The sequence below is a fragment of the Bactrocera dorsalis genome, chromosome 3 (genome assembly GCF_023373825.1).
Source record: "Bactrocera dorsalis isolate Fly_Bdor chromosome 3, ASM2337382v1, whole genome shotgun sequence".
Classification (NCBI taxonomy): Eukaryota; Metazoa; Arthropoda; class Insecta; order Diptera; family Tephritidae; genus Bactrocera; species Bactrocera dorsalis.
This window is the reverse complement of record NC_064305.1, coordinates 7,746,164-7,771,012: the sequence shown is the minus strand read 5'-3', so window position 1 is coordinate 7,771,012 and position 24,849 is coordinate 7,746,164. Positions and strand designations below refer to the sequence as shown.

The 24,849-nt window shown below is 36.1% G+C and overlaps 3 protein-coding genes and 1 long non-coding RNA gene across 9 annotated transcripts; 2 read left to right on the top strand and 2 right to left on the bottom strand.

The window, feature by feature from the left end:
* Positions 1-791: 791 nt before the first annotated feature.
* Positions 792-1,140, bottom strand: LOC125777860 (uncharacterized). Its single transcript, XR_007422429.1, has 2 exons — positions 995-1,140; positions 792-921 (listed from the first exon to the last, which is right to left on the bottom strand). It is a non-coding gene; the product is annotated as an uncharacterized LOC125777860 (long non-coding RNA).
* Positions 1,141-2,333: 1,193 nt separating this feature from the next.
* On the top strand, positions 2,334-23,389 carry LOC125775311 (uncharacterized). 3 transcript variants are annotated; one of them, XM_049453871.1, is made up of 2 exons: positions 2,334-5,918; positions 23,250-23,389. In XM_049453871.1, the coding sequence occupies exon 1, from the start codon at positions 2,359-2,361 to the stop codon at positions 4,972-4,974; it is 2,616 nt and encodes an 871-aa protein (XP_049309828.1). In that variant the 5' UTR covers positions 2,334-2,358; the 3' UTR covers positions 4,975-5,918; positions 23,250-23,389. The 3 variants fall into 3 exon arrangements, with proteins under 3 accessions (XP_049309828.1, XP_049309829.1, XP_049309830.1); XM_049453872.1 differs by having other exon boundaries at positions 23,146-23,285; XM_049453873.1 differs by lacking the exon at positions 23,250-23,389 and adding an exon at positions 20,431-20,537.
* Positions 6,940-15,947, bottom strand: LOC105226892 (BTB/POZ domain-containing protein 9). 4 transcript variants are annotated; one of them, XM_049453885.1, is made up of 2 exons: positions 15,818-15,947; positions 6,940-8,422 (listed from the first exon to the last, which is right to left on the bottom strand). In XM_049453885.1, exon 2 carries the CDS (start codon positions 8,420-8,422, stop codon positions 7,031-7,033), a length of 1,392 nt encoding a protein of 463 aa, XP_049309842.1. In that variant the 5' UTR covers positions 15,818-15,947; the 3' UTR covers positions 6,940-7,030. The 4 variants fall into 4 exon arrangements, 3 of the variants coding, with proteins under 3 accessions (XP_049309842.1, XP_049309841.1, XP_011204317.2); XM_049453884.1 differs by having other exon boundaries at positions 15,665-15,917; XM_011206015.4 differs by lacking the exon at positions 15,818-15,947 and adding an exon at positions 15,427-15,641.
* Positions 22,022-24,371, top strand: LOC105226893 (uncharacterized). Its single transcript, XM_049453886.1, has one exon. The coding sequence runs from the start codon at positions 23,114-23,116 to the stop codon at positions 24,260-24,262; it is 1,149 nt and encodes a 382-aa protein (XP_049309843.1). The 5' UTR covers positions 22,022-23,113; the 3' UTR covers positions 24,263-24,371.
* Positions 24,372-24,849: the final 478 nt, after the last annotated feature.

Below are 24,849 nucleotides of genomic sequence, written 5' to 3'. Positions count from 1 at the left end.
TTTTATTTAATGTGCCACAATAAAAAATAAAGTGAAATTCCGGAATACGGACAGCCTTTTAAGCTCTTATCTCCCAGGACCGGACAAATGTCATAAACACAACGATTTTATTATTTCCATACAAAAACAACTTTTTAATAATATGTATATATGTTTATATATGTATGTACATATATATATACTTATTTACATGCTCCCAATAAATATTTCGCTTTTCGATTTATAAATATATTGTACTAGCAGACGTGACAGACGTTGTACTGTACACACGTCTTTAATCCGAAAATTTCAAACTTTTTTCAATAACCTGAAACAATCTGGACTGGACCGTTTTGATGAAAATTTTATTCAAAAGTTATTACAACAGCTCATTACAAGTACATTTATGACAATTCAACCAATCCATAGCTTATAAGTATTATTATTATTATTATTATTATACATGACTAACTTATAATTAAAATTATAGGCTAGTAGTAAGATAGGAGCAATGGTAGCAAAGACCTTCAGCTCGCGTAATATATTAGATTTTATGTAAGGAAAGAAATAAATTAAATTTTATAGTACAGCCGGTTGGATTAGTGTACGCTATATTATATTGCATAGTGTGGAGGTGGCCTTATGTGGTCCGGCTCGAAGAACCAATGAATTTTCTCGAACTCTCGACGAGTCACTCGAGGACGATGCGTCGATGGTTTGTGTCTCTGCAATTTTTTACAAGCTGCACAGCTGCGTCTTCTCACCTTACTTGTCTTACGATCTATTCGCATCATATTGCGGCTTCTCCCTCGTCGCCTCTCAATGCCGTGTAAAACTAATGTCTGGCAATTGATTCCAACTGACCACTTGTACGTCTCTTTTCTGGTGCTGTCTGTTTATGTTTTCCCGGCTTGTCTGATGACATTACTGCTTTGGCGACAACTGATAATTAGAACAAACCACTGGTATGAAATAAAGTTGTATTATTTAAAATTATACATACATATGTACATACATCATAAATTAATAACTCAATTCGCATTATTCCGTACGTTTCGCCGCTTACCGATTCTTCAATAATATTTTATCTGCAAAAGTTATTTTCATAATCGGCGATTAATAATGAAATGAGAAAACATAAGACGACTGCCACATGTTCAATATACATACATACATATATTAATCACGACAAAGTGTAGCAATATTTATCGAGCTTTTTATAATATTGCTGGTTTGCGATCCATATCACAAGTAAGTTAAATATTTTGAAAGCCGTATCGCGGCTTGTGAATAACGCAATACACACTGAACGTTTAGCAGATTTGTTATATAAATTCACTATGCGACGAAACAGAACATTGTAAAGATTTAAAATTAATCATTATCTAAATATTGTATAACAATAAATATTGAACGTGTGACAGGTGCATAACACTTTTCACGTGAAATGTGCTGAATGCAGAGTTGTATTGCTAGATAAAATGTGCTAAATACATAGTTGTATTGCTAGATAAAATGTGCTAAATACATAGTTGCAAAATAAATTTGTTATATAAATTATTGGAGTTACTAAAACTTCAAAAAAATATCTGAAAATAGTAATCTGCTAAACAATTTTTTAAATCTGCTTTTAATTACAATATCCTTCCAAATTCCTTTTCTGAAAGGTTGTATATTTTTTTTGTTTATAAAGTTTACTGTACTGAGCCTTCAGTTATGCAAACATAGTGTTACAAAAGTAGTATTAAGTTGTGTTACAAAAAGTAGTATTAAGTTATATTTGTATTACTATATGCATCCCTGATTATGAACAATAGCTGTAGGTATATGGAATAGCATTTGTCTTGTTGTAGACATCTGGCGCCACGGCTGTCTGCTCGTCGAAACAATAGACATCTGGCGCCGCACTGTCTGCTTGTCTAGGTAAACAATTGCTGAGTCTGGCGCCGCGACTGTCTGCTTGCGTCTGGCGCCGTATAGCCGTATGTTCTGGTAATTTCCAGACGCGATATTCTAGAAGGACACGTCGGCATCAGCGAGAAGTGCGTGGCTATATAAGCCGTGGCAGCGCCAACGTAATCAATCAGTGCTAAGAGTAAACTGTTATAGTGTAGACGAGTTGTGAAATAAAGAGTTGTTGAATTAAATTAAACAGTGTTGATTTTATTTGTCAATCCAGAGATACGGACCTCACAAAGTAAGCTAGCTAGAGTCTATTCCTAACAATTGGTGTCAGAAGTGGGATTGTCAAATAATCCAAATTCAAGATGGTTAAATTCGGAGAATTGAGAATTCAGCAATTAAAAAAAGGAACTGGAGGAGCGTAATTTTCCGATAAGCGTGCAAACGGCGGATCTGCAGGCACGATTACGTGAAGCAATGGAAGCGGATGGAATTAATGTCGACGAATTCGAATTTGATGGCCCAGAAACTTCTACAAAGGTAGAAGAAAAAGTAGAAGAACAACGAACATCATCAAGCGTAGACACGAACATGCTGTTAGTGGCTATTAAGCAAATAGCAGAAAATGCAGTGCAAACAGAAAATCGTCTGGCACAGCAAATAGCAGAAAATGTAGTGCAAACAGAAAATCGTCTGGCACAGCAAATAACGCAAATAGCTGAAAATACATCACAGTTAGAGTCTCGCCTTACACAACAGATTACGGAAAATACTACACAACTACAAAAACAAGTGCAAGAGAAATTTTCAAAATTTGAAGACGAATTAAGCACTTTAAAAAATGGCGAAGAAAATTTAAAATCAGAAGTTCTGCAATTAAGTAATCGTGTGCGAGAACTGCAACTACATGGCCCTGCACCATCAACAAATAATCAAAGATTGAAGGCACCCACATTCGATGGAAGTATTCCATTTCAAATTTTCAAACTTCAGTTTGAAAAGACAGCAACGGCCAATAATTGGAATGCAGCGGACAAAGTGGCGTCCTTGTTTGTATCATTGAAAGGACCGGCAGCAGAAATCCTTCAGACTATTCCAGACTGTGAACGGGACAACTATGAGGCATTGATGAGTGCGATAGAAAGACGTTATGGTAGTGAGCACCGGAAACAAATATACCAGATCGAACTGCAAAATAGGGGTCAGAAGATGAACGAGTCATTGCAAGAGTTCGCAACTGAAATAGAACGACTGGCTCATTTGGCAAATGCAGATGCACCTGTGGATTACATTGAGAGGGTAAAAATTCAATGTTTCATAAATGGAATTCGTGATGTGGACACCAAACGCGCCACATATGCATTGCCAAAAAGAACGTTTGCTGAAACGGTTTCGCACGCCCTCACACAGGAAACAGCTTCCCTACTAAGTAAACCAGCACACAAAGTACAAAGGGTTGAAATGGAACAACCGGCGCTGATGGAAGAAATATTGAAGACTCTGAAGACAATTGCTGCACAGCGAGTAAATACAACAGGCAGATGTTTCAACTGTAGAAAATCGGGTCACTTTGCCCGAAATTGCAAGATAAAAGTAAACCCATCAAAATGGAAACAACCAACAGAACACCGAAAGAGGATTCACCACAAAAATGCGGATGCATTATCACGTCGCCCTTGTCCACTGGAATGTAAACATTGCTCCAAATCAGAAGGAAAAGAAGGTATAATCGACGTGCGATTACTGAATATAGAACCTGAAGATGATTGGACTCCTCATCGCATCAGAATCAATCAGCTGGAGGACCCTGATCTTGCAAAGCTGGTAATGGCCAAAGAAAAAGGGGTACGACCACCAAAGGAACAAATAAGTAACGAGAGTCCAACGGCAAAAGCATATTGGGCCCCATGGAACAGCATAAACCTCGTTAATGGATACCTTCATCGTACCTGGGAAAGCGAAGATGGCAAACATTCTCGTCTGCTGATCATAGTACCGAAGTCCATGATCCCAAAAGTATTGAAAGAATATCACAATGGACCTAGTGGAGGGCACCTTGGAATAACAAAAACTATAGAGAAGATTAAACAACGGTTCTACTGGATCGGTTGTCGAGATTCCATAGCAGAATGGATAAGTAATTGCGTAGAGTGCATGGCAGCTAAAGGTCCTAAAGCCAAAAGTCGCGGTAGGCTACAACAGTACAACGTGGGATCACCATTTGAACGAGTCGCAATGGATGTCGCAGGTCCGTTCCCAACCAGTACGGCCGGTAACAAATATCTACTGGTTGTCATGGACTATTTCAGTAAATGGCCAGAAGTATATGCCTTACCAAACCAAGAAGCGAAGACAGTAGCCGAAGCGTTTGTAGAAAATTGGGTAACAAGGTTCGGAGTGCCCGTCGAATTACACTCAGATCAAGGCAGGAATTTCGAATCTTCCATTTTCCAAGAAGTCTGTACATTATTGGGCATCCACAAGACGCGGACAACAGCGTTACACCCACAATCAGATCGGATGGTAGAGAGATTTAATCGAACGCTCGAAGAACATCTGCGGAAAATCGTCGATAAAGATCAACGGAATTGGGACAAGTGCATCCAGATGTTCCTGCTGGCGTATCGTTCAGCGAAGCACGAGACAACTGGTTACACGCCAGCAAAGATTATTTTCGGATCTGATCTGCGACTCCCTGCTGATCTTAAGTTTGGAACGAATCCTACAGCTGTAAGAAATGATGGAGATTATTGTTCTGCCTTAAAGGAAGAAATGAATGAATTGCATCTAATGGTAAGACAGCATACGCATCTGATGAGCAATAAGATGAAGGACCGGTTCGATCAAGCGGCAAATTCAAAAGGTTTTGAAGAAGGTGATCTGGTCCTGTTGTACAATCCACTTCGAAAGAAAGGCTTGTCCCCGAAACTGCAGACAGCCTGGGAAGGACCCTATATGGTGATGAAACGACTTAATGACGTGGTATACCGCATACAAAGAAATGGAAAAGCACGATGTAAAATGAAAGTAGTACATTTGGAGAGGCTCGCCCCATTTGGTTCAAGAGGATTTGTGCCTAATCGGGACGATTAGGCTTTAGTGGAGGGCAGTGTTACAAAAGTAGTATTAAGTTGTGTTACAAAAGTAGTATTAAGTTGTATTTGTATTACTATATGCATCCCTGATTATGAACAATAGCTGTAGGTATATGGAATAGCATTTGTCTTGTTGTAGACATCTGGCGCCACGGCTGTCTGCTCGTCGAAACAATAGACATCTGGCGCCACACTGTCTGCTTGTCTAGGTAAACAATTGCTGAGTCTGGCGCCGCGACTGTCTGCTTGCGTCTGGCGCCGTATAGCCGTATGTTCTGGTAATTTCCAGACGCGATATTCTAGAAGGACACGTCGGCATCAGCGAGAAGTGCGTGGCTATATAAGCCGTGGCAGCGCCAACGTAATCAATCAGTGCTAAGAGTAAACTGTTATAGTGTAGACGAGTTGTGAAATAAAGAGTTGTTGAATTAAATTAAACAGTGTTGATTTTATTTGTCAATCCAGAGATACGAACCTAGCAAAGTAAGCTAGCAAGAGTAAATTCCTAACAATAGCATAACATACCATACATGAAAACTGTCACATAAAGAATCTGTCTAGTAGATTTTCCATGTATTTGACCAAAACGAAAGATCACACGAACACAACCTCAACCCACAATCTCTGATAACGCTCTCTGTTTATTAAGGTATGATCCAAGCCATGTTTGACTTGCAAAAAAATGAGTACGCACATATTTCCGAAAGTACAGAGTTGCATTGTAAGAGTTTGCAAACAATAAATGTGTTTTTGCACAACACTGATTGCAACGAACAGCTGATGCATTAATTTATATTTATAAGATAAGCGCGAAAGTGCAAGTTTTAGTTTTGTTTATACATATATTTCTTCAATTGTTTATCATTTGCAACGTTGTAGTGTTTATTTTTTTAAATAACATTAACCATTTTCATACATATATATACATATAAGTTGTAGGCGGTAAGTTTTCATTTCTTCTTTTGTATTCTTGTTGGCGTATAATTAGAAATTGTACTTGTCTATCAACGTTGTCGTAGAATTTGAATGTAGGTAGTACGAGTACAAAAAGTCTTATTTTCTGTATCCTCCTATAATATCGTATATGGAATTTTACATATAGATACATACATATGTATGTATTTGCATGTATATATTGCAGAGTTTGCGAGCGCACTTCTGATGATACAAATTCAACCTAACCTTACAATTTGTACATCCTTTTCAAGGATGTGCTATATGGTCTCTTCGCAGGCATGTACAATCTAAAAGTTAAATATTGAAGAGGCAACGGATATAAAGCCGGCTGCCCAAGACAAAATTATGCGTTATGATGCTCTTATTAGACAAAACTCCAATTAGGCAATCGTCAAGCGAAATGGTGCTATGTACATACATATATAAAAGTATGTTATATGTATATGCGCGCATTAATTTTTGATTTCTAAACGCAGATCGCTACTTTTGCAGTGGCTCAGGGTTAACAGTCAATATGCTTTAATTTCTAATAAAAATAAAAAATTCATTGCAAATGAAATGAAAGTTTCATGTTAGAAATCAGCTTTATAAATATGGCGAAAGTAGGTAGATAGATACATACATATTTATATGAACAAACATACATATGCATGTATATGCATAATATTTGCATATGCATGATTGATGGAAAGCGATCTCAGGCTTTATCAATATAAATATCTATGGTCCATATGAATTCATTGAATACAATGAACTGGTTTGCGGCGACGAAGAAGGTTAAATACTGTTTAATGAGGCAAATTTGAATAAACAAAAAAGAAATGGATAAACACATGTTTGTTCTCACATACATACATACATATATATAAACGTAAAAAATTTTGAAAAGAAATGTTGAAAAAATGAAGTTAGTATAAAGAACGTGTATGGTTTATTGACCTATCATCAAAAGCAAAATAAATCCACACAAAGTTATCCACTCATGACAGTAAAACAATTTTTCGACTATTTCTTTTAATTTATTTTTATTTAATTTAGTGTTAATTAATTAATACGGTGTTGAAATAATAAAATTTAAATATTTTCTCAAGCAATTATTAAACTAAATTTGTAAAACGCAAGCCCTTCACTAAACTGCCGGTTTGCGCCGGCACATCCCTAAAACGTATGCCATCGACAAAATCCGACTGTAAACTGCATGGATACTCCGAGCCGTATGCATCTGTACGCCACACCAGACGAATCTTGTACTCTATGTCAGGCGTTAGCAGCAAACCATCACCCCACTCGATATTCATATCACAATTATATCTTGTTAGCTGTTTTGTCACATTGTGCTGCCATAGAACAGTCTCACCGCCATTCGCCACATTTGGCTCTTGATCACTTTCATCACTCTCACCATCGCTACCGCTACTCTGTTCCAGCTGCTGTTGGTTAGCATTTATGGCAGGCGCTACAATCTCAATTTGTAAATTTTCACAGTATTCGCTAGGTATGTTGAAAGCATAATGCGACATCGGCGATATGTTTGGCGTTAAGCGACTACAGATAACCAGACCACGTAATGCAATAAATCGATCGCATTTTACATACAAAGTCCATTCGTGTGAGTCCTGATCGACGATAAAAGGACGACATGCCTTGAAATAGCTACGTTCAATCGCATGACATTGCTGTTTTGGTTGTTGTAACGACTGGAGCGCATGATCTTCACACTCAACACCGCTTACGGGCAATTGAAGATCATTTATAATTAATGCACAATCTTTCTGCTGTAAACCTAATTCGTGACACTCCTGCTGACACCACTCATAGACGAACCACAACAGCTGTTTGCTGGTCTTCTCACTCTTATTAGCCGCTATGATCGCCTTAATGCAATCCTTGGATACATGCACATAGTGATTCTTATGTGAGGTCATGTATTGTGGATTATTGATGCAGCAGCGTGTAAAGAACGACATGCAGACGTCTAGCAAATCGCGCAGATCCATGCAGACACAAAGTTCCAGCGCGGGTAATATATTGTTGTAGCGTAGCTTGCGTGCTATCGCTACCAGGCAACTATTGGTCAAATCGGTGATTAAATATTTCTCAGCGCAATAGTATAGCTCGATAGCGTCCTCCAGTGTGAGCGACTCAAAGTCTATGACGCCGGCGTATATGTAATTTAAAAGCATTTGAAAAGTCTCGGCGCTAATATCCAAAATTTCGATTTCTTGTTGTTGTTCGCGTAGTGGTCCATAAAACATGGCTTCGAAAACTGGACTCGCCGTGGACAATATTAATTTGTGACATTTCAACTGGGCGCCGGCAATGTGAAAAACACAATCATAATGTTTCTCAGAGCGCAAGAGTTGTTCGAAGCGACGACTAAATTGTGCCGCCATGGCGGCGTTGTCCATAAGCTGATGAGCCAGCTGTACGGATTTGGTCTGCGGTGTCGACACCGGTTGTGAGTAGCTCGGCAAGAATATTGAGTTCATCTGAAAGTAGAAAAAATAAGATAAATTATCCACAAATTTAATAAAAAAAAAACAGAAAAAAATAATTGTTTATACACACGGACAGAGGGACAGACGGGCATGGTTAAATCGACTCAGCTCGTCACACTGATCATTTATATATTCCTCATTGGGAAGCCCATGCATTTACTATACGACAATTTCGAGGAGCATGGTAAAGAAAATCAAAACCCGATGGAACGAGCTACCTGGGTGAAAAACTGCAAAAGTCATGCGCCAAACGATAGATCGGGAATACACAAAACTCCTATTGGCATCCGATGGAAGAGACTGCAGGAACGTGGTGGGAAATACTAACTGGTCACTGCCTGGTGGCGACACACGCCCGTAAAATGGGGCTGACAGATCGAGAAGACTGCAGGTAATGTCTAGACCAGGGCAACAGGAAAACAATGGAGCATCTCTTGTGCACTTAACCCCCATTGGTAAGATTACGCTGTAAGCATCTGGGGTTTGATACAGTGAAGGAGATATCGATAGTGAGGCCGCAGAGTCTGTTAAAATTCGCGTCAAGCGCAGGCAACCTAAACGATGACTACTCCTCTTGGACTTAGCAAGCGATCTCCATCTGGTATCGCAAAGAACCAAACTGATCTATGCGTGGCTCATTGGCCTACCAAATTAACCCAACCAAATCTATAGGGCCTCTAACATTTCCTTATGGGTGTAACAAACTTGTTAGTTGAATATACCCTATTCTTGATTTTAAAAGGAGGTAAAGAAGACTCTATTTCATAAACTAAATATTTTTGGCTTTTACGTGAAAATCTTTTCTAGAGATATTTGTAAATAAATGCAATAATGGCATTTAATAGCTGCCTACAAATTTCCAATCTTTGCACACATATGAAACTTTAGCCCTTCTACACTGTAATATTGTATAACAGATTACATATTCTTAGATAACATTTGCTCACTTCTTCATTGCTCGTTTTGTCTACATATTTTCGAAAGCCGCCAGCAACGTTTCGTCACGACTAACATTAGTTATTTTCTGCTTCTTCTTTTTCTTTTTGCAAATTTCTGTATTAATTCTTAATGCCATGCTAATTTCATGGTCGCTGATTTGAAACTCTTATCAAACATTTTAATATTTATTTGTCTAGTGTTACGGTTAAGCCTGGCAAACAATGATATATCAAATCTAATTGTTCCGTTTCTGATATGCCATTTCACCAGGTCACACTGAAGTTAGAAATTTGTTTTACTTATATTTGTAATAGGGTGCGTCAAAAAATCAAATATTTTTTTCGCTTGGAGCTCTGAATGCTTGGGATGAAAATTCAAATTTTAGTAAAAAAAAATCATTTTAAATTGCAAATCTCACAGTTTTGCTATTTTGAACCGTCCTAGTACACATATGGGTGGCTATATACATATATTTTTAAAATTTTTTATAATTTTTTCGGTTAAGTTCGTTTAGGTCAAAAATGATTTAAAATTGCAAATCTCACAGTTTGGTTTTTTTTGAGCCACCCTAGTACACATATGAGTGGATATATATGTATATGTATTTTTAAAATTTGTAATTCTTCAGTTAAGTTAAGCGTTTTCGTCAAAAATCCTTTAAAATTTCAAATCTCACACTTTTGCTATTTTGACCCACCCTAGTACACATATGAGTGGGTATTATATTTTTAAAATTTGTAAATTTTCAGTTAAGCTAAGCGTTTCCGTCAAAAGTCATTTAAAATTGAAAATCTCACAGTTTTTCTATTTTGAACCACCCTAGTGGGTATGTATATTTATAAAATTTTTTATAATTCATTCAGGAAAAAAATCATTTAAAATTGCAAATATCACAGTTTTGTTTTTTTTATTTTTTACCCACCCTAACACACGTATGGGTGGGATGTAAATTTTTATAATTTGTAACTTTTCGGTTAAGTTCGTTTACGTCGAAAATCAGTTAAGTTAAGCGTTTTCGTCAAAAATCCTTTAAAATTTCAAATCTCACACTTTTGCTATTTTGACCCACCCTAGTACACATATGAGTGGGTATTATATTTTTAAAATTTGTAAATTTTCAGTTAAGCTAAGCGTTTCCGTCAAAAGTCATTTAAAATTGAAAATCTCACAGTTTTTCTATTTTGAACCACCCTAGTGGGTATGTATATTTATAAAATTTTTTATAATTCATTCAGGAAAAAAATCATTTAAAATTGCAAATATCACAGTTTTGTTTTTTTTATTTTTTACCCACCCTAACACACGTATGGGTGGGATGTAAATTTTTATAATTTGTAACTTTTCGGTTAAGTTCGTTTACGTCGAAAATCAGTTAAGTTAAGCGTTTTCGTCAAAAATCCTTTAAAATTTCAAATCTCACACTTTTGCTATTTTGACCCACCCTAGTACACATATGAGTGGGTATTATATTTTTAAAATTTGTAAATTTTCAGTTAAGCTAAGCGTTTCCGTCAAAAGTCATTTAAAATTGAAAATCTCACAGTTTTTCTATTTTGAACCACCCTAGTGGGTATGTATATTTATAAAATTTTTTATAATTCATTCAGGAAAAAAATCATTTAAAATTGCAAATATCACAGTTTTGTTTTTTTTATTTTTTACCCACCCTAACACACGTATGGGTGGGATGTAAATTTTTATAATTTGTAACTTTTGAAAAAAAATCATTTTAATAAAAATAAAAAATTGGAGATCATTTTGGTAGAACAGTAAATTTCCCACGAAACTGAGTCTTGCAATTTAAAATGATTTTTTCCCAGCGTTATTAATTTCTTAAGAAAAAATAATAATCAAACTTCAACCGTTTGGGATTTTTTTTGTACCACCCTAATGTGTAACCAACATTTGTTTATAAATATATGCAATATTAATATACATATGTACATATGTAAATGTGGAATAATGTCTGTTGTTGAAAATAATTTGTAGTGTCATTTGTTCTTGAACTTGAAAAGCAAACTTCATATTAATGATGGCATACACATACCTGTATGCATATGTTCATAACATACATACATACATACATACATATGTACCTGCATACCTGGTTTGCACTAGCAGTTTTAAGGTGGCCAGCGGCGTCGCCTTCAAAACTCCACGAACGAAAACGTGATTTGAATAAATTGCTGTGTCTAAATATTAGTGGCAGCGTTAGTTTATGTTATGTGCGGCATTTTTCCATTTGCTCAATGACTTCGTAATATTTCGCTTGTCTCTCATTCCAAACAAACTTGCTTTAAGTTTGTACATAAGTATATAATATAAGCAACAATTAGACAATACATACACGTGCTGGAAGTTAATTTATATTTTTTTTCATTTGTTTTAAATGTTAGGAGAAGATTGCGCACGTGGTTTGGGCATAACATAAATCATGCTTTTGAGAGCACACTAGGCTTTTGGCTTTCAGTAACGAAATCTAGCATGACTGAAAACCGCGGTATGGAGTACACAGTATACTGGAAGTAATGCAAAATGCCTAAAATACATCACTTGATGTCGAGAGACTATTGTCGCCTTTCTAAAAACGCTAGAATATGCGATTTGCTAACTAAATTTTTAACTTATTTTATAAATTTGGTTAAAGAGTGCTTCAAGTTCTTCTGCTTCGACATTGTTTTCATACAAGCTGGTATGTTTTGACGTAGTTTTCGTATGTCGCCTTTTTTTCAAAACCTTTTTCAGACATTAACATTTACTACGGACTCTAAGCTAATGTTTATAGGGAATATTTTTGGTTAGCGAATTGTGTTTGGGATCTTAGGAGGAGGCTAAATTATAACATTGTTTGATATTCATTTCTATTATTTCAGTAGTTCTTCGAAAATCAGGAATGTGCAGACCTCTGCATTGAAAGAAAATTTAAATTACAGCCGACCGCTTATTAAAAACTAGACTCGTATTATTATAAAAAAATATTTCTTATTTTCCTTAAAATAGGCTTCAGAGATCAAACTCAGACCAAACTAGAAAAAAAAAATGCCCGAGTCCGGGTCAAATTTGATCAGATGGTATGCGAATGAGACCCTATAACAATAACTAGATTTTCTCGTATTACGAGTATAACAAAAAAATATTTTTTATTTTGCTTAAAATAGGCTTCAGAGATCAAACTCAGACCAAACTAGAAAAAAAGAATTCCCGAGTTCGGGTCAAATTTGATCAGATAGTAGCAAAGGAGACCCTATAAAAAACTAGATTAAAACTAGATCAAATTTTAATAAAAATATTTCTTGTTTTCCTCAAAATAGGCTTCAGAGATCAAACTCAGTTTTATGTTACCAAAATAGGAAAAAGAAAATTATTGAATCTGATTCAAATTTGATCAGATGATACGCAACAATAAGATACATATTTAAGGGCGCAACGCGTTCAAATCAATCGCGCCAATCGAAAAACACTTTTAAGTTTTGCACGCGCGTCATCATCAGCATTTTCAATATTGATTAATATGCGATAACACTCTGTATAGCCGCTATCTTCAATTTTATTGAGTGCCATTATTTTAAAAGTGGCACCTTTATCACCACTCCATAACCAACTAACAGAACAATGTAGCGAGTACGAGCACTGTGCTAAAAAAGATATGAGTATGTAGGCGATTATATTGTTAGCTGGTCACCTTTAAACAAAAACACGATAATTCTTATGATCACACAACCAATCGTATCAGCATTTGTTTACATTCATTGAACATTGTATATTTGCTATGGACAAACAGCTTTTTAGAAAATGTTGAGTAGCTTTCGTGTCTTGGTATTTACCCGCACTTAAGTCGTCATTTGTTTGTTTATCCACAGCACATACATACATACATATGTATGGATTTTTCAAAAACAGAAATGAAAACAGACAATATAAAGTTGGTTTTGATTTGTCATCGCCGATTACCGGCATTGGGCCAGCGACTTGCTCTGGGTCGACAAAGCTAAATGGGTGTTTTGAGCTTGTAGAACAGCGCCAAACTGGTTCACATAAAATACTAGAACGAATAAATTATATCAGCAAAAAGGAAAAATCGTGTACATATGTACATACATATGTATAACATTTATGTAGATGCGTAGTATGGCCGGAACGTGAGTTCAAAATCACATAAAAATTAATGAATTGCAATGAATATTGAATTTCAAAGAAATGCTTAGGTAGTGTACCACGAAATTCCCAGCCTTTCAATAATATGACATTAATAATAATATATTCCATGCTGTTTTCTTTCCGACAACTGTCAGCTGTGGTGAAATTGCATTATTGATTTTGCAATACCCGTCCACTGCATTTTGGCTGGAAAATACTTAAGCGGCTTGTGAACTGTTGAGCCACCATGAAAATGCTCTACAACAGAACTGCAATTTTATTGATAATTTTCGAGATCTCAAGCTTTGTCGGCGTTGATACACAACATTAAGGGATCTCAGTTTAAAGCTCCGAAAATCACTGATTTTCGCCATTTTCTTTTAATGTTGAAATTAACTAATCTTATGACGTTCAAAATTTTCTCTCTAAATTGGAACTATGTAGATATGTAAGTATCTTCGAAACTTTCCTGTTGAGAGTGGAAACCGTTTTGAAAAATACCATTCTGAGAAAAACGCGTTTAAAGATTGGAACTGGAACGTTTCCCACTCTGTTCTCTTTCTACAAAAAACGCTGTAGCGACCGTAATAATTTCAATTTCGATTTCAAAATTTTAAAGAATATTTATTACAGTGTGTACTATCCGGTAATGCAACAAAAAAAATCGTTCTCTCAAAAATTTCACACTGAGACAATTCCCTTAAGTGCGCAACCGAGCTTCTTTAGATTGGAGATATTGTAAGCTAAGTCGATTTAGTCGTGTCAATTTTTGAGTTGTTCAGCTAATATTTTGTATGCACCCTTTTCTATCCAAGAAGCTGCTAATTTCTCGGAACCGCCGATTTTGGTCCATTATAAGGTATAGCTGTCATACAAGCTGATCGATAAAAATCAAGTCATTGTATGGAAAACCTTTTTATTTATCATGAAGTCTTCACGAAATTTTGCATGCATTATAGTCCAAGGCTAGACTGCAATCTCAAAACATATTGTTTAGATCCGACCACTATAGCATATAGCTGCCATACAAACTAACCGATCCAAATAAAGTTGTTGTATGAAAAACCCTTTTTTATTTCAAAAATTATTTTCACGAAATTTTGCACAAAATATTTTTCAAAGCAAGACTGGAATCTTCGAAACTATAGTACAGATCGACCACTATAGCATATAGTTGCCATGCAAACTAACCGTTCAAACACTTGATAAAGAACTTTTTATATGATTTTATTACATACATATATCTTCTCTTGATTTTATTATATTTTTATCATTATTTTTATTTTAATATTCCTAACCATAACCATACATACATACATATGTATGTCAGTATGACGTTAACTTCGGTTTATTTTAAGTCATTCAGTTTATTTAGTTTAATTTTTCTTATTATTTATAGCAATTATTAAATTATTTTATATTTGAACGTATTTTAAATATATTGCTCTTCAAAAATAATGCTTCACTTTTGTAGAATCTACATCTACAATTCAAAACTAATGCGCACATCTACTAAAATGAAACAGGTTTTTGAAAATAGTTTCTTATTGCTGAATCTTTTATATGCAAATATTAAATAAATTAACTTTCTACAAAGCTATGTAAATATGTATACTTTTTCTCAATCAATCTTCACGATTGTCTCATCGACAAACGAATGCTGTTTTATTTGTTTTGAGATCGTAATCAATCAAAACGCCGTTGGCATTACCACTCATTTCGTTAGATAAAATATTCGTCAATCAAGCGAGTAAAATCGTTTTTGTTAATCCATGCGAATAAATGACAAAATTGTTAATCTAAGTTATTCAAAAAAGCTTTAGCACTTTTTATTCTTTATTAATGCTCAATCCCTTAATCTACTTTCAATCTAAAAATTGCGCCCAATTCCGTCAACACAAAAGCATTTTTCTACTTGCCTTGCAATTTGTCGTATATACTATGTGACACTGCAAATTTATTACGTAAATTTTCTTGCTATTGTGCTGTTATACATATGAATATTCATATATCTCCTTTTTTAATTATTGTACTTGACCGATTTTTGCTTTTTTTCTCCTAACTAATGTGCGATTTAACAGCTGATCTTGTATGTTTAGATTATTTTATCAGCTTTATATGCGTTTACCTTCGCCGTTTCACTTCAATTTCATTTACCTTTCGGAGATTGCACACACACACAGGCAGCACTGAAATAATACGTTTGTTTGCTTTCTTCGCTGACTTTTTGCACTGATTTGACTATTTCATATACTCGTACTAAAGCGAAAATGTCTTTTCTTCTAATCTCACATACGATTTTACACAAACCTTTTGCCTCGACGTCTCGTATACGATTGAATGCTTTTTACCGAGATTCTGTTAGCTTTCCGCCGCACAACGCACTTTCGTGTGGCGCTCATATGTATCTGAGCATTTCACATCGATCAATGCCGGTTGTGAGTGTAGTGAGTGTAGAACAAATGCTACTCAACTAATGTTAAGAAAGGCATGTATGCTTAGGGAGAGACCGACGAATGTTTTCTCCAGTCATACGTTTATACATTGTTATGTTAAAACCGAAAACTTTCTGATCAAATTTGACCCGGACTGACAAAAAAAAATTAAAATTTTCAATTGTTTTGATACAAATGTTGTTGTTGTAAAAGCGTCAGAATTCCGCCGAGTTGAAAGCCCTTGGCCGGATAAAAATCTCTGTCTTCAACTTAATACCCTTCATAGCCAAAACATTCACTGAAATATGCTGAATCAATCCATAAGAAATGTTGAGATTCTCTGCTATCTCTCTGATGTCAACACAACGATTTCAGGCACTGTTTCTTAAACTTTTTCGATGTCATCGTTATTAACAAAGGTGGATGATACGCATGAGGCAAATATTCGTTGACTTCACCGAATTCTTTGTGCTACTCAAATACTTGTGTTCGTGCTAAACTAGACTCCCAGAACATATTTACATTATTTTGATTGCTTCCGTAGCAAGTGATTCCATTTGAAATACAAAATTTTAAGTAAACTCGTTCATTGAAAAAAATCATCATGCAAACTATTCGTAAACAAACTTGACAGCTGTTTCGCATAAATTGACATATAGAGATCTAAAGTCGGCATGGAAATCAAGATTCATATGAACAAAAAATAAGGTTGTGCCAATCTAGGTTTTTTTAACGAAGACGTGGACGACAAAGAGCGAATGTGAAGGTTTTGCTAAAAGTTTTATACGATTTGAGTAAAGAGTTTTTGGCAAAGAGTCGTACGTCCAATAAATAATATTACAGTCAGAAACGCCCGGCTTTGTGGAAGGACAAAAATTGGCTTTTGCACCATGATATTGCTCCAGCTCCCACATCATTGCTTGTGTCCAAATATTTGACCAAAAATAACACCATTAATAGTGCTTCAGCCATCGTATTCTCCAGACTTGGCTTCCTGTAACTTGTTTGTTGTCAAAACTGAAGAGACACATTAAAGGAAATACGTGAAAAAAGGCAAGCGAGTCCAAATTACTGAGTACGTCAAATAAATTGAATTCGACCATTTTTTTCAGTCTGAGGCGAATAATTCAATCATAACTATGACATATTTTTTTAGTAGGAGGAAGCATCGAATGCCAGAGTGTGGAACTTTAATTCGCTAAACCAACCTACTCCCGACTCATATCTCTCCCACGAAACCACCGCATTAAGTATTACTTCATGAGAGTGAGAAAAACTTTAAGTCTTATCTATCATACGGACTGACTGACGCTTGATATACTACAAATACTGTTGTTAGTTTTGTCATAATTAGAGCTGACAGCTTTCTATTTACCAGACTGACACATGAGTGCTGTCAAATTTTCGACCGAAAAACTACCACCATGTGAAGATTTTAACTTTTCCCTTAAATTTTAAAAACAAGGACATTGGAAAAACACCTGTGCGTGCTCAGAGTCTTTTATGCACTGTACACGTCGGACTACTCGTATTACGGACAAAGGCCGTGATGGAATCGTAACAGGTAGCTTCTAAAGCATCCATCTCCACTCAGTATTTGGGTGAAGTGAAAGTCTAGGTCATGGTCATGTTGTTTATCTTTCCACGAATGGATGGCTGCGATTAATCCGTAGATCCACCGTCTTTTGGTTGAGGTTTGGCACCGTTGTTTCCACAATCCGCAGCTTTTGGTTCTTTCCTCTATTTTTACGCCTACAGACGGCTTTAATAGCTGGTCCAATCGCGCGAATTCGTCTCCCTAGATGTCAATAGGCGGCTTACTAGCTATTACATATGTATGTAAGTAGTTCGTAGGTACTGAGATCTTATTATTCCACAAATAATGTAATTCCAATTGCAAACGAACATTTCTCAGTCCGCTAACCCAACCAAACACCGTACATGCATATATAGTATTTCCAAGAGCACGTTTATATTAAAAGACCGCACACTCAATGTTCTTAGCAAGTTCTCAGATTAGTTGAATGTACTCCTGAGCAGAGAACTGGTCTAAATGCTACAGCCTGTGGCTGACTAACTTTAAACTGTGCATGCTTTTAGTCTCAATTAATAAACCAAATACAATGCATAAGTGTGTGTGTTTGTATGGATGAATACCGACTGAGGTTCAGATAAGTGTATTATAAAATTTTTGTTTATACGCATTCTACTTTTAATACAAGTATAATTGTATGTAGATATGTTTAAACTTTGAGTTTATTACACTTCACCCGCGTTTCTTTGTTTTTATTTTTGGAACAAGCACTTTTATTGTCTACAAGTTGTTAACGAAAATGTTTGGCATGCTGAGCAGTCATATGTCACACCTGTTATACGTATGTAAATATAAGCAGCTTAAGTGATAACATTTTTTTCACGCATTACTGTTATCTTAGCAAACATATTTCATATTTACCTTTTTTGGTAATACTAAATATTGTACGGCACCGTTTTATCTATGACAACATACCTGAAGCTATCTTGCCAAATAAAAACGTTTTACATACAAGGGCTTGACTTTGATCGGTCAGTTTGTATGACAGTTGTATGATATAGTTGTAAGATACAAAAAATATATTCATATTGGGTAGTCGAAAAACTATTTTCGTATTTTTTTCAATAGATGTCGTTGCAATCGTATATTTCCAGTGGTACCAATCACATTGTATCATAACATATAGTGTTGTAAAGATGATATTGAAAAAAAGTTACAGCTTTTAAAAAATGAGTAAAAATAATAAAGAAATTCGCTATATTTTGAAATTTTTGTATAAAAAGGGAAATAATGCCACACAATCCACCAATAAAATTTTGTAAGGTTTACCGAGACGGTGCACTATCAGTTCGTGTAGCACAACAATGGTTCACTCGCTTCCTTACTGGAAATTCTGATCTGAAAGATGCACCTCGCTCTGGTCGATCTAACGTTGAAAAAGTCGATGAAATTATGGAAAAGATTGATCAGGACCATCACATAAGCTGCCATGATATCGTCAAGTCACTTAACATTCATCATCAAATGGTTTTGAACCATTTAAAAAAGGCTGGCTACAAAAAGAAGCTCTATGTTTGGGGACCACATGAATTGACTGTGAAAAATTTAATGAACCGAATTAATATCTGCCATTCTTTGCTGAAACGAAATGAAATCGAACAATTTCTGAAGCGAATGGTAACAGAAGACGAAAAGGGATCAAATACAGCAATAATGTGCAAAAAAGATCATGGTTCAAGCGTGTTGAAGCTCCACAAATGGTCGCAAAGTCAGGATGGACGCCTCGAAAGGTTATGTTGAGTATTTGGTGGGATTGAAAAGAAATCATACACTATAAGCTGATCCAGCCTAGTTGACCGATTGATTTTACATTTTACTGTCAACAACTGATGAGATTGAAGCAAGCAAACGAAAAAAACAACCAGAACTGATCAACAGAAAGGGCTTTGTCTGCCATCAGGACAACGTTAGATCACACACTTTTTTGATGACTCGGCAAAAACTGGGAGAACTTGGCTGGAAGGCTTTTATGCATCCACCTATAGCCCTGATCTTGTACCATCGAACTAAAATTGGTTTCGGTCAATCCAGAACTCCATTAATGGAGTAAAGTTGGCTTCAAGAGAACCCAGTGAAAATTACTTGCCGCAGTTTTTCACCGAGAAACCAGGCAAGTTTTATACTGATGGAATAATGCGGCTAGCGGAAAAATGGCAAAAAGGTTGAGCAAAATGGTACATATTTGGTTCTTTAAAGTTCATTATAAATATAAAAAAATAAGTTGAAGTTTGATTAGAAATACGAAAAGACTTTTTCGACTACCCAATATATAAACATAGGTACTTCATGGGGTCTCCGACGTTAGTAGCTGGGTGTTACAAAATTCGTGGCAGACATAATAAACTGGTAGCTTGTTCAGGGTATAAGAAAAATGGGTTTTATTGCTTTTTAAACGATTCTCACTCCACCGTGTAGTTAAATCATCACCAAGAAACCGATTTTCAAAAAAAATAAAATAAAATAAAAATTTGCATCGGACGCCAACTCATCTCATCCACTATCAGCACTTGAAACCATTATGTGTTAATGGCGTCGACTAGACAGCAAATTTGCCTACTTTTAAAGGCAGCAACCCATAAAACCCCTATTTTCATCGAAAAAACTGAAGTTCATCATAAAAGTTTACCAATGGAAATTCTGTCTGTCTTAGCCCTCGCTAATTTACGAACTCAACTGTAGACTATTTTTTCCAATTTAGCTCAATAGCTTCACGCGTATACGAGTATTAATAGGCACACAACATTGATGTATTATTTTCATATTTTTCTTCCTCTTTCTCCCCAAACAACCTTGAACTGTGCGCCAAGCGGAACGTTCATATCCAAGCTATCTTTTTTGCTAATGTCTACACTACATTTTTTTCGTTTCACTTACATATTTGTGTACCTGTTCAGGTAGAGCTGTCTATATGCCAAAGCCAAACTTACCATCATCGTCAGAGTCGACAAAAGCCATAGCAACAAACAAAAGTGCGAGAATTTGAAAAAAAAAAAAGAACAAATGTTCGCCGCAAGTCGAGGAGAAAGAGTGTGGTAAGATGAAATAAGACACGAAGGCAGCATTTTGATATACTAGAACTCTTTGGCTACTGCATACTTATTCATCTACGTACTAGTACATAGGTATGGGTATAAACATAATGATCGCGACGCTTTGCAGCCAAACAGGATTTCTTCGTATCTTAAAGACTTTTTCCAGCTGATTTGCTTTTACCGTCTGTCTTCATAAGGCAAATTGTTCACTAAGAGCAAGCAAAAAGGCTTTGGTCAGAAAATGTCAGGGCAACGTACAATGGGCTGGTTCCATATTGCTTCAGCATAAAATAAAGTTCGATATTTGTGTTTTTTATTACAAACATTACATTTGTATGCCTGGAAAATAGATTATATGTAGAATAACTCTGAAACTCAGTGAGTATTTCTAACATAGTTGGACAAACTTCACTAAATATCTACCGAGCTAAAAGCGCTTTAGGACTATTGTAAATAACTACGAATAAGATAATTTACCCTAAGTTTTCGATAGAACATTTATCCGAACCATAATGATCGAATTAAATGAATTCTTGGCGGTCTGGTGAAAAAAGAACCTTCAACGATCATACCTCGATAGAATCCTTTGCTCTTATTCGAGAACAACTACCAACAAATGCTGCTGAAATACTTGTATGATATAAAGTAGGTCGCCTCCACGCGGTGAATCTTGGGTAAAGCTAAATGACTTGCGGCCTTCATATCCTGTAAAAACTCCTAACAGACCCGGATTGACTGTGGCTATGATTTCGGAATTACTATTGGATTTAGTTGAGCGCTGGGCTGGTCGTCCAGGTATACCGTCGCCTGAGTATGCAGAAGTACTAGGCATAGAAAAAGCCTGCGAAGTTCTATTAGAAAATCACGGGAATATACATAAAGCAACTATATTTACGGATAGCCAGGCGGCCCTCCTGGCATTGTCTTCACCCATGACAAATTCCAGTATAGTTCACAACTGCAAGAGAGCACTAAGCTCAATAAAAGACAAGCTCCAGCTAAACTTGATCTGGGTTCCCGGCCACAGGAACATTTTCGGTAACGAAAAAGCAGATGAGTTGGCAAAGGCAGGAGCTTTCCTCAATGAATCCGAGGCGGAGAGATCAATAAACAATTTCAACAAATTGCTAACAACAGGTGGAAAAACAGTACAAAATGCGTCATAACTAAACAATTATGGCTAACATACGACAGGAAAAGAACCAACGACCTATTAAATAGGTCAAGAAAAAGTATTTACAGAATAACAGCTACCACAACAGGGCACTGGCCATTTGGGGAACATGCGTCCAAAATGGGTATGCCCTACAACGACATCTGCCGAAGCTGCGGAGTAGCAGGGAACAAGGAAACAATCTTCCACTTTCTCTGCGAATGCCCAGCTCTGGCACAGATCCGACACAAAACACTCGGAATCCACCAAGCACCAAACCTTGAATGGATTTCCACCAAAAGCATATCGGACATAAGTAGTTTCATCGAAACCTCAAAATGGTTTGAGAGAGAGGGTGGAACGTAACAGCAGATACAGGAGGTTCTACGAATAGTGTATCAAAATGGCACATCAGTGCTAATTGAGCCCGATAGGGCTGCACTCCTACCTACCTACCTATGTGGAACACATCCTGTAGAAATGGCTGTCGCGTTAATGGAGTCGGTTCGTTTGGTCCCATGTCGGTTCTCCGATATCCGCTTGTGTTATTCCGTTGAACTTTTGGATCTTTAGTGAGCTCAGCAGGCGCTGGTGAACGAACTGAAGTTCTGCGACTACGAGATATTTCTGGCAATAGAGTGAACCCTAAGAGGTCATCCGAACTACTCTTTGCAAAGTCAGTCTCGCCATAATTATAGTTTTTCTGACTAGACACTATCCAATAGATTTACATGCGCTGCGACACTCTTTGCCAAAGCTTGTATGGATGAAGACGAGGTGGCATCATCTTGTCATTTCCTTCCATGAAGGTCTTGTCAAAAAAGCTGTATATTATCCAAAAACAGGCTAAAAATTCTAAGAATCCTGATAAGCTCGACCAATCCTCTAGCAATGGTGCTAGTACTGATTATTATCTTAAAATCTTATAGTAAAGTTGAATTTTATTCACCAAAAATTCTGTGTTTAATAAGTCCTCGTGCAAGGTGTTGGAATTGATTTTGTATTATTATGTCCGATTTGTTGAATTTGGCTATTAAATGAGTGAAATATATGACTTAGGGTCTTCTGATTAGCAGCCTTCTATCAGTTAAGTATTGGTTAACTTAACCAAAATTCCTTTTTTCGGTAAACAACCATTTTTTAACCAGCACTTAACTGGTTGCTAACCAGTTACTGAGAAAACGTTCCGTAATATGTATGTATATTTAATACTAACCTGATAATGTTTGATGCTGTGTGTAAGTATAGTTTTACAGCGACGATAACAGTAATATCGGTACTAAATTGTTTTTAAACTTTTTTTTGAGACTTTGAGTACACAATTTTCTAAGTCTCTCGAATCGATTTCGAAACATTACAATTTGTTTAATTTAAATCTCTTTCATTTCAGTAATGCTTTATTTTATTATACGTTTATTATGCAGCAAAAAATTTCAAATATTGCTAATAATTCTAATGAACTTTCGTGATTGGGTAGACTACATGATACGAGTAGAAGTTGACGATCTTTCAATTGCTCATCTTCTAGGTAAAAGCGTAGTTACAAATTGCAGACATATACTAGCAAATTTGGACAATGACGAATCGAATATACAGAACATCATAAGCCATTTTGTGTCGAGAGTCGGCAGACATAGAAAAATACAAATCTTTCGTTCAAAAATCACTGGTGACAAAATCATCGGAAAGAGCTATGCGAAAAGTTATAAGATAATACGTGCACTTAGTTTTCCACTAAACAGTGAATATCTGCGAAGAGAGTACCTCACTCAAGTCGCTGGAGCTGATTTACAGATCTGTCCACATGACAGTATACAACAATTTGTCAACTTTTTCACCACAAATAGCGAATACAATGAAACCACTGTATGGCTGCTCATGCTCACCAATCCCCAGCTGCTTGTACATCCTTATCTTGAGCATCACGGTTTTCCGGTGCCGCAGTTGTTTGGCGTATGTGGTTTGACCACATTTCAGGAGCATGTCGGCCAAACGCTGCAACATTTCTACAACGCAAATTTCGAAATCAAATTGCGCATAGCCAAGCAACTGCTTGAGTCTGCTTTGAAGTTCACCAATGGCTTTGAGGGTTACCGCATGTATATAACCGATTTAACAGCAGACAATCTAATCTACAATGAGGAACGTGATAAACTATATTTCATTGATTTAAATACCGCTTTTATAGTAGATTCGAAGTACACAATCCATAAAGATGACATTGATCAACATGAAAATATAGAATGCGATGATTGCTTCGCTTTCGTGCCGGATCGTTTGTGCACGTATGGTATAAGCGATGTGAATTTACTCGAATCGTGCCTGTTTTTGCGTGAGAATTGGAAGCGTGATCGCACGAAGGGTTTCCTCAAACCAATACCAGCGGAAATCACAGCAAAATATCCCAATTTGGAGACGCTACTCGACAGCTGCGTGGATGGTGTCGTAAAAACTGAAACAGAGTCGGTGGAAGAAATGTCGCGTTTTCTCACAACGCTTAAGTTAATAGAATTGTTCTCAGATATTTTAAACGAATTTTAGGTTATGTTGGAAATTAATTATAATAATAATTGTTTTATATAATATTTGTAAATTGTTGGAATTTAAGTGAAATTTTGATGATATTCAAGTGAAAATAAATGTGAAAATACAATTTTTATATGCTATTTTTGAAAGAAATGTCTGATTTTATGCTATTATGGGTAATAACAGGTGATATGCTTCACAGAAACACTCTGATCCTGGTTTGTACTTTATTCAGCAGATATGCTTAAATTTAAGGTTATGTTGAACGCTAAATAAAATACTTGTTCTGTTCATTAATGAAAGTAAAGAGTAGAGGATATAAAGCAGTTGCCTGACAACTTTGCTGATGATCGGACTAAATATGAGATGGAAACTGTCCTATAATCTCTAAAAATAGAGCGAAGCCGAGAAAAACGCGTGAAAAGAAGACTATTTGGAATGTGATGATAGAAATGTGTGCTAAATTACGTGAAATTTTTTTTCAGTCCGGGTCAAATTTGATATGATCTCCTTGGCGCCGCTTCTATACTACTATTACATATAAAAGGCATGCAGAGGACGTCTTCTAAATGAAAGCCCTGAAAGCAGTGTGATAATGCTGG

Coding starts and splice junctions, on each gene's coding strand:
- LOC105226893 (XM_049453886.1), top strand. CDS start 23,114: ATGCTTTATTTTATTATACGTTTATTATGCAGCAAAAAATTTCAAATA.
- LOC125775311 (XM_049453871.1), top strand. CDS start 2,359: ATGGAAGCGGATGGAATTAATGTCGACGAATTCGAATTTGATGGCCCA.
- LOC105226892 (XM_049453885.1), bottom strand. CDS start 8,422: ATGAACTCAATATTCTTGCCGAGCTACTCACAACCGGTGTCGACACCG.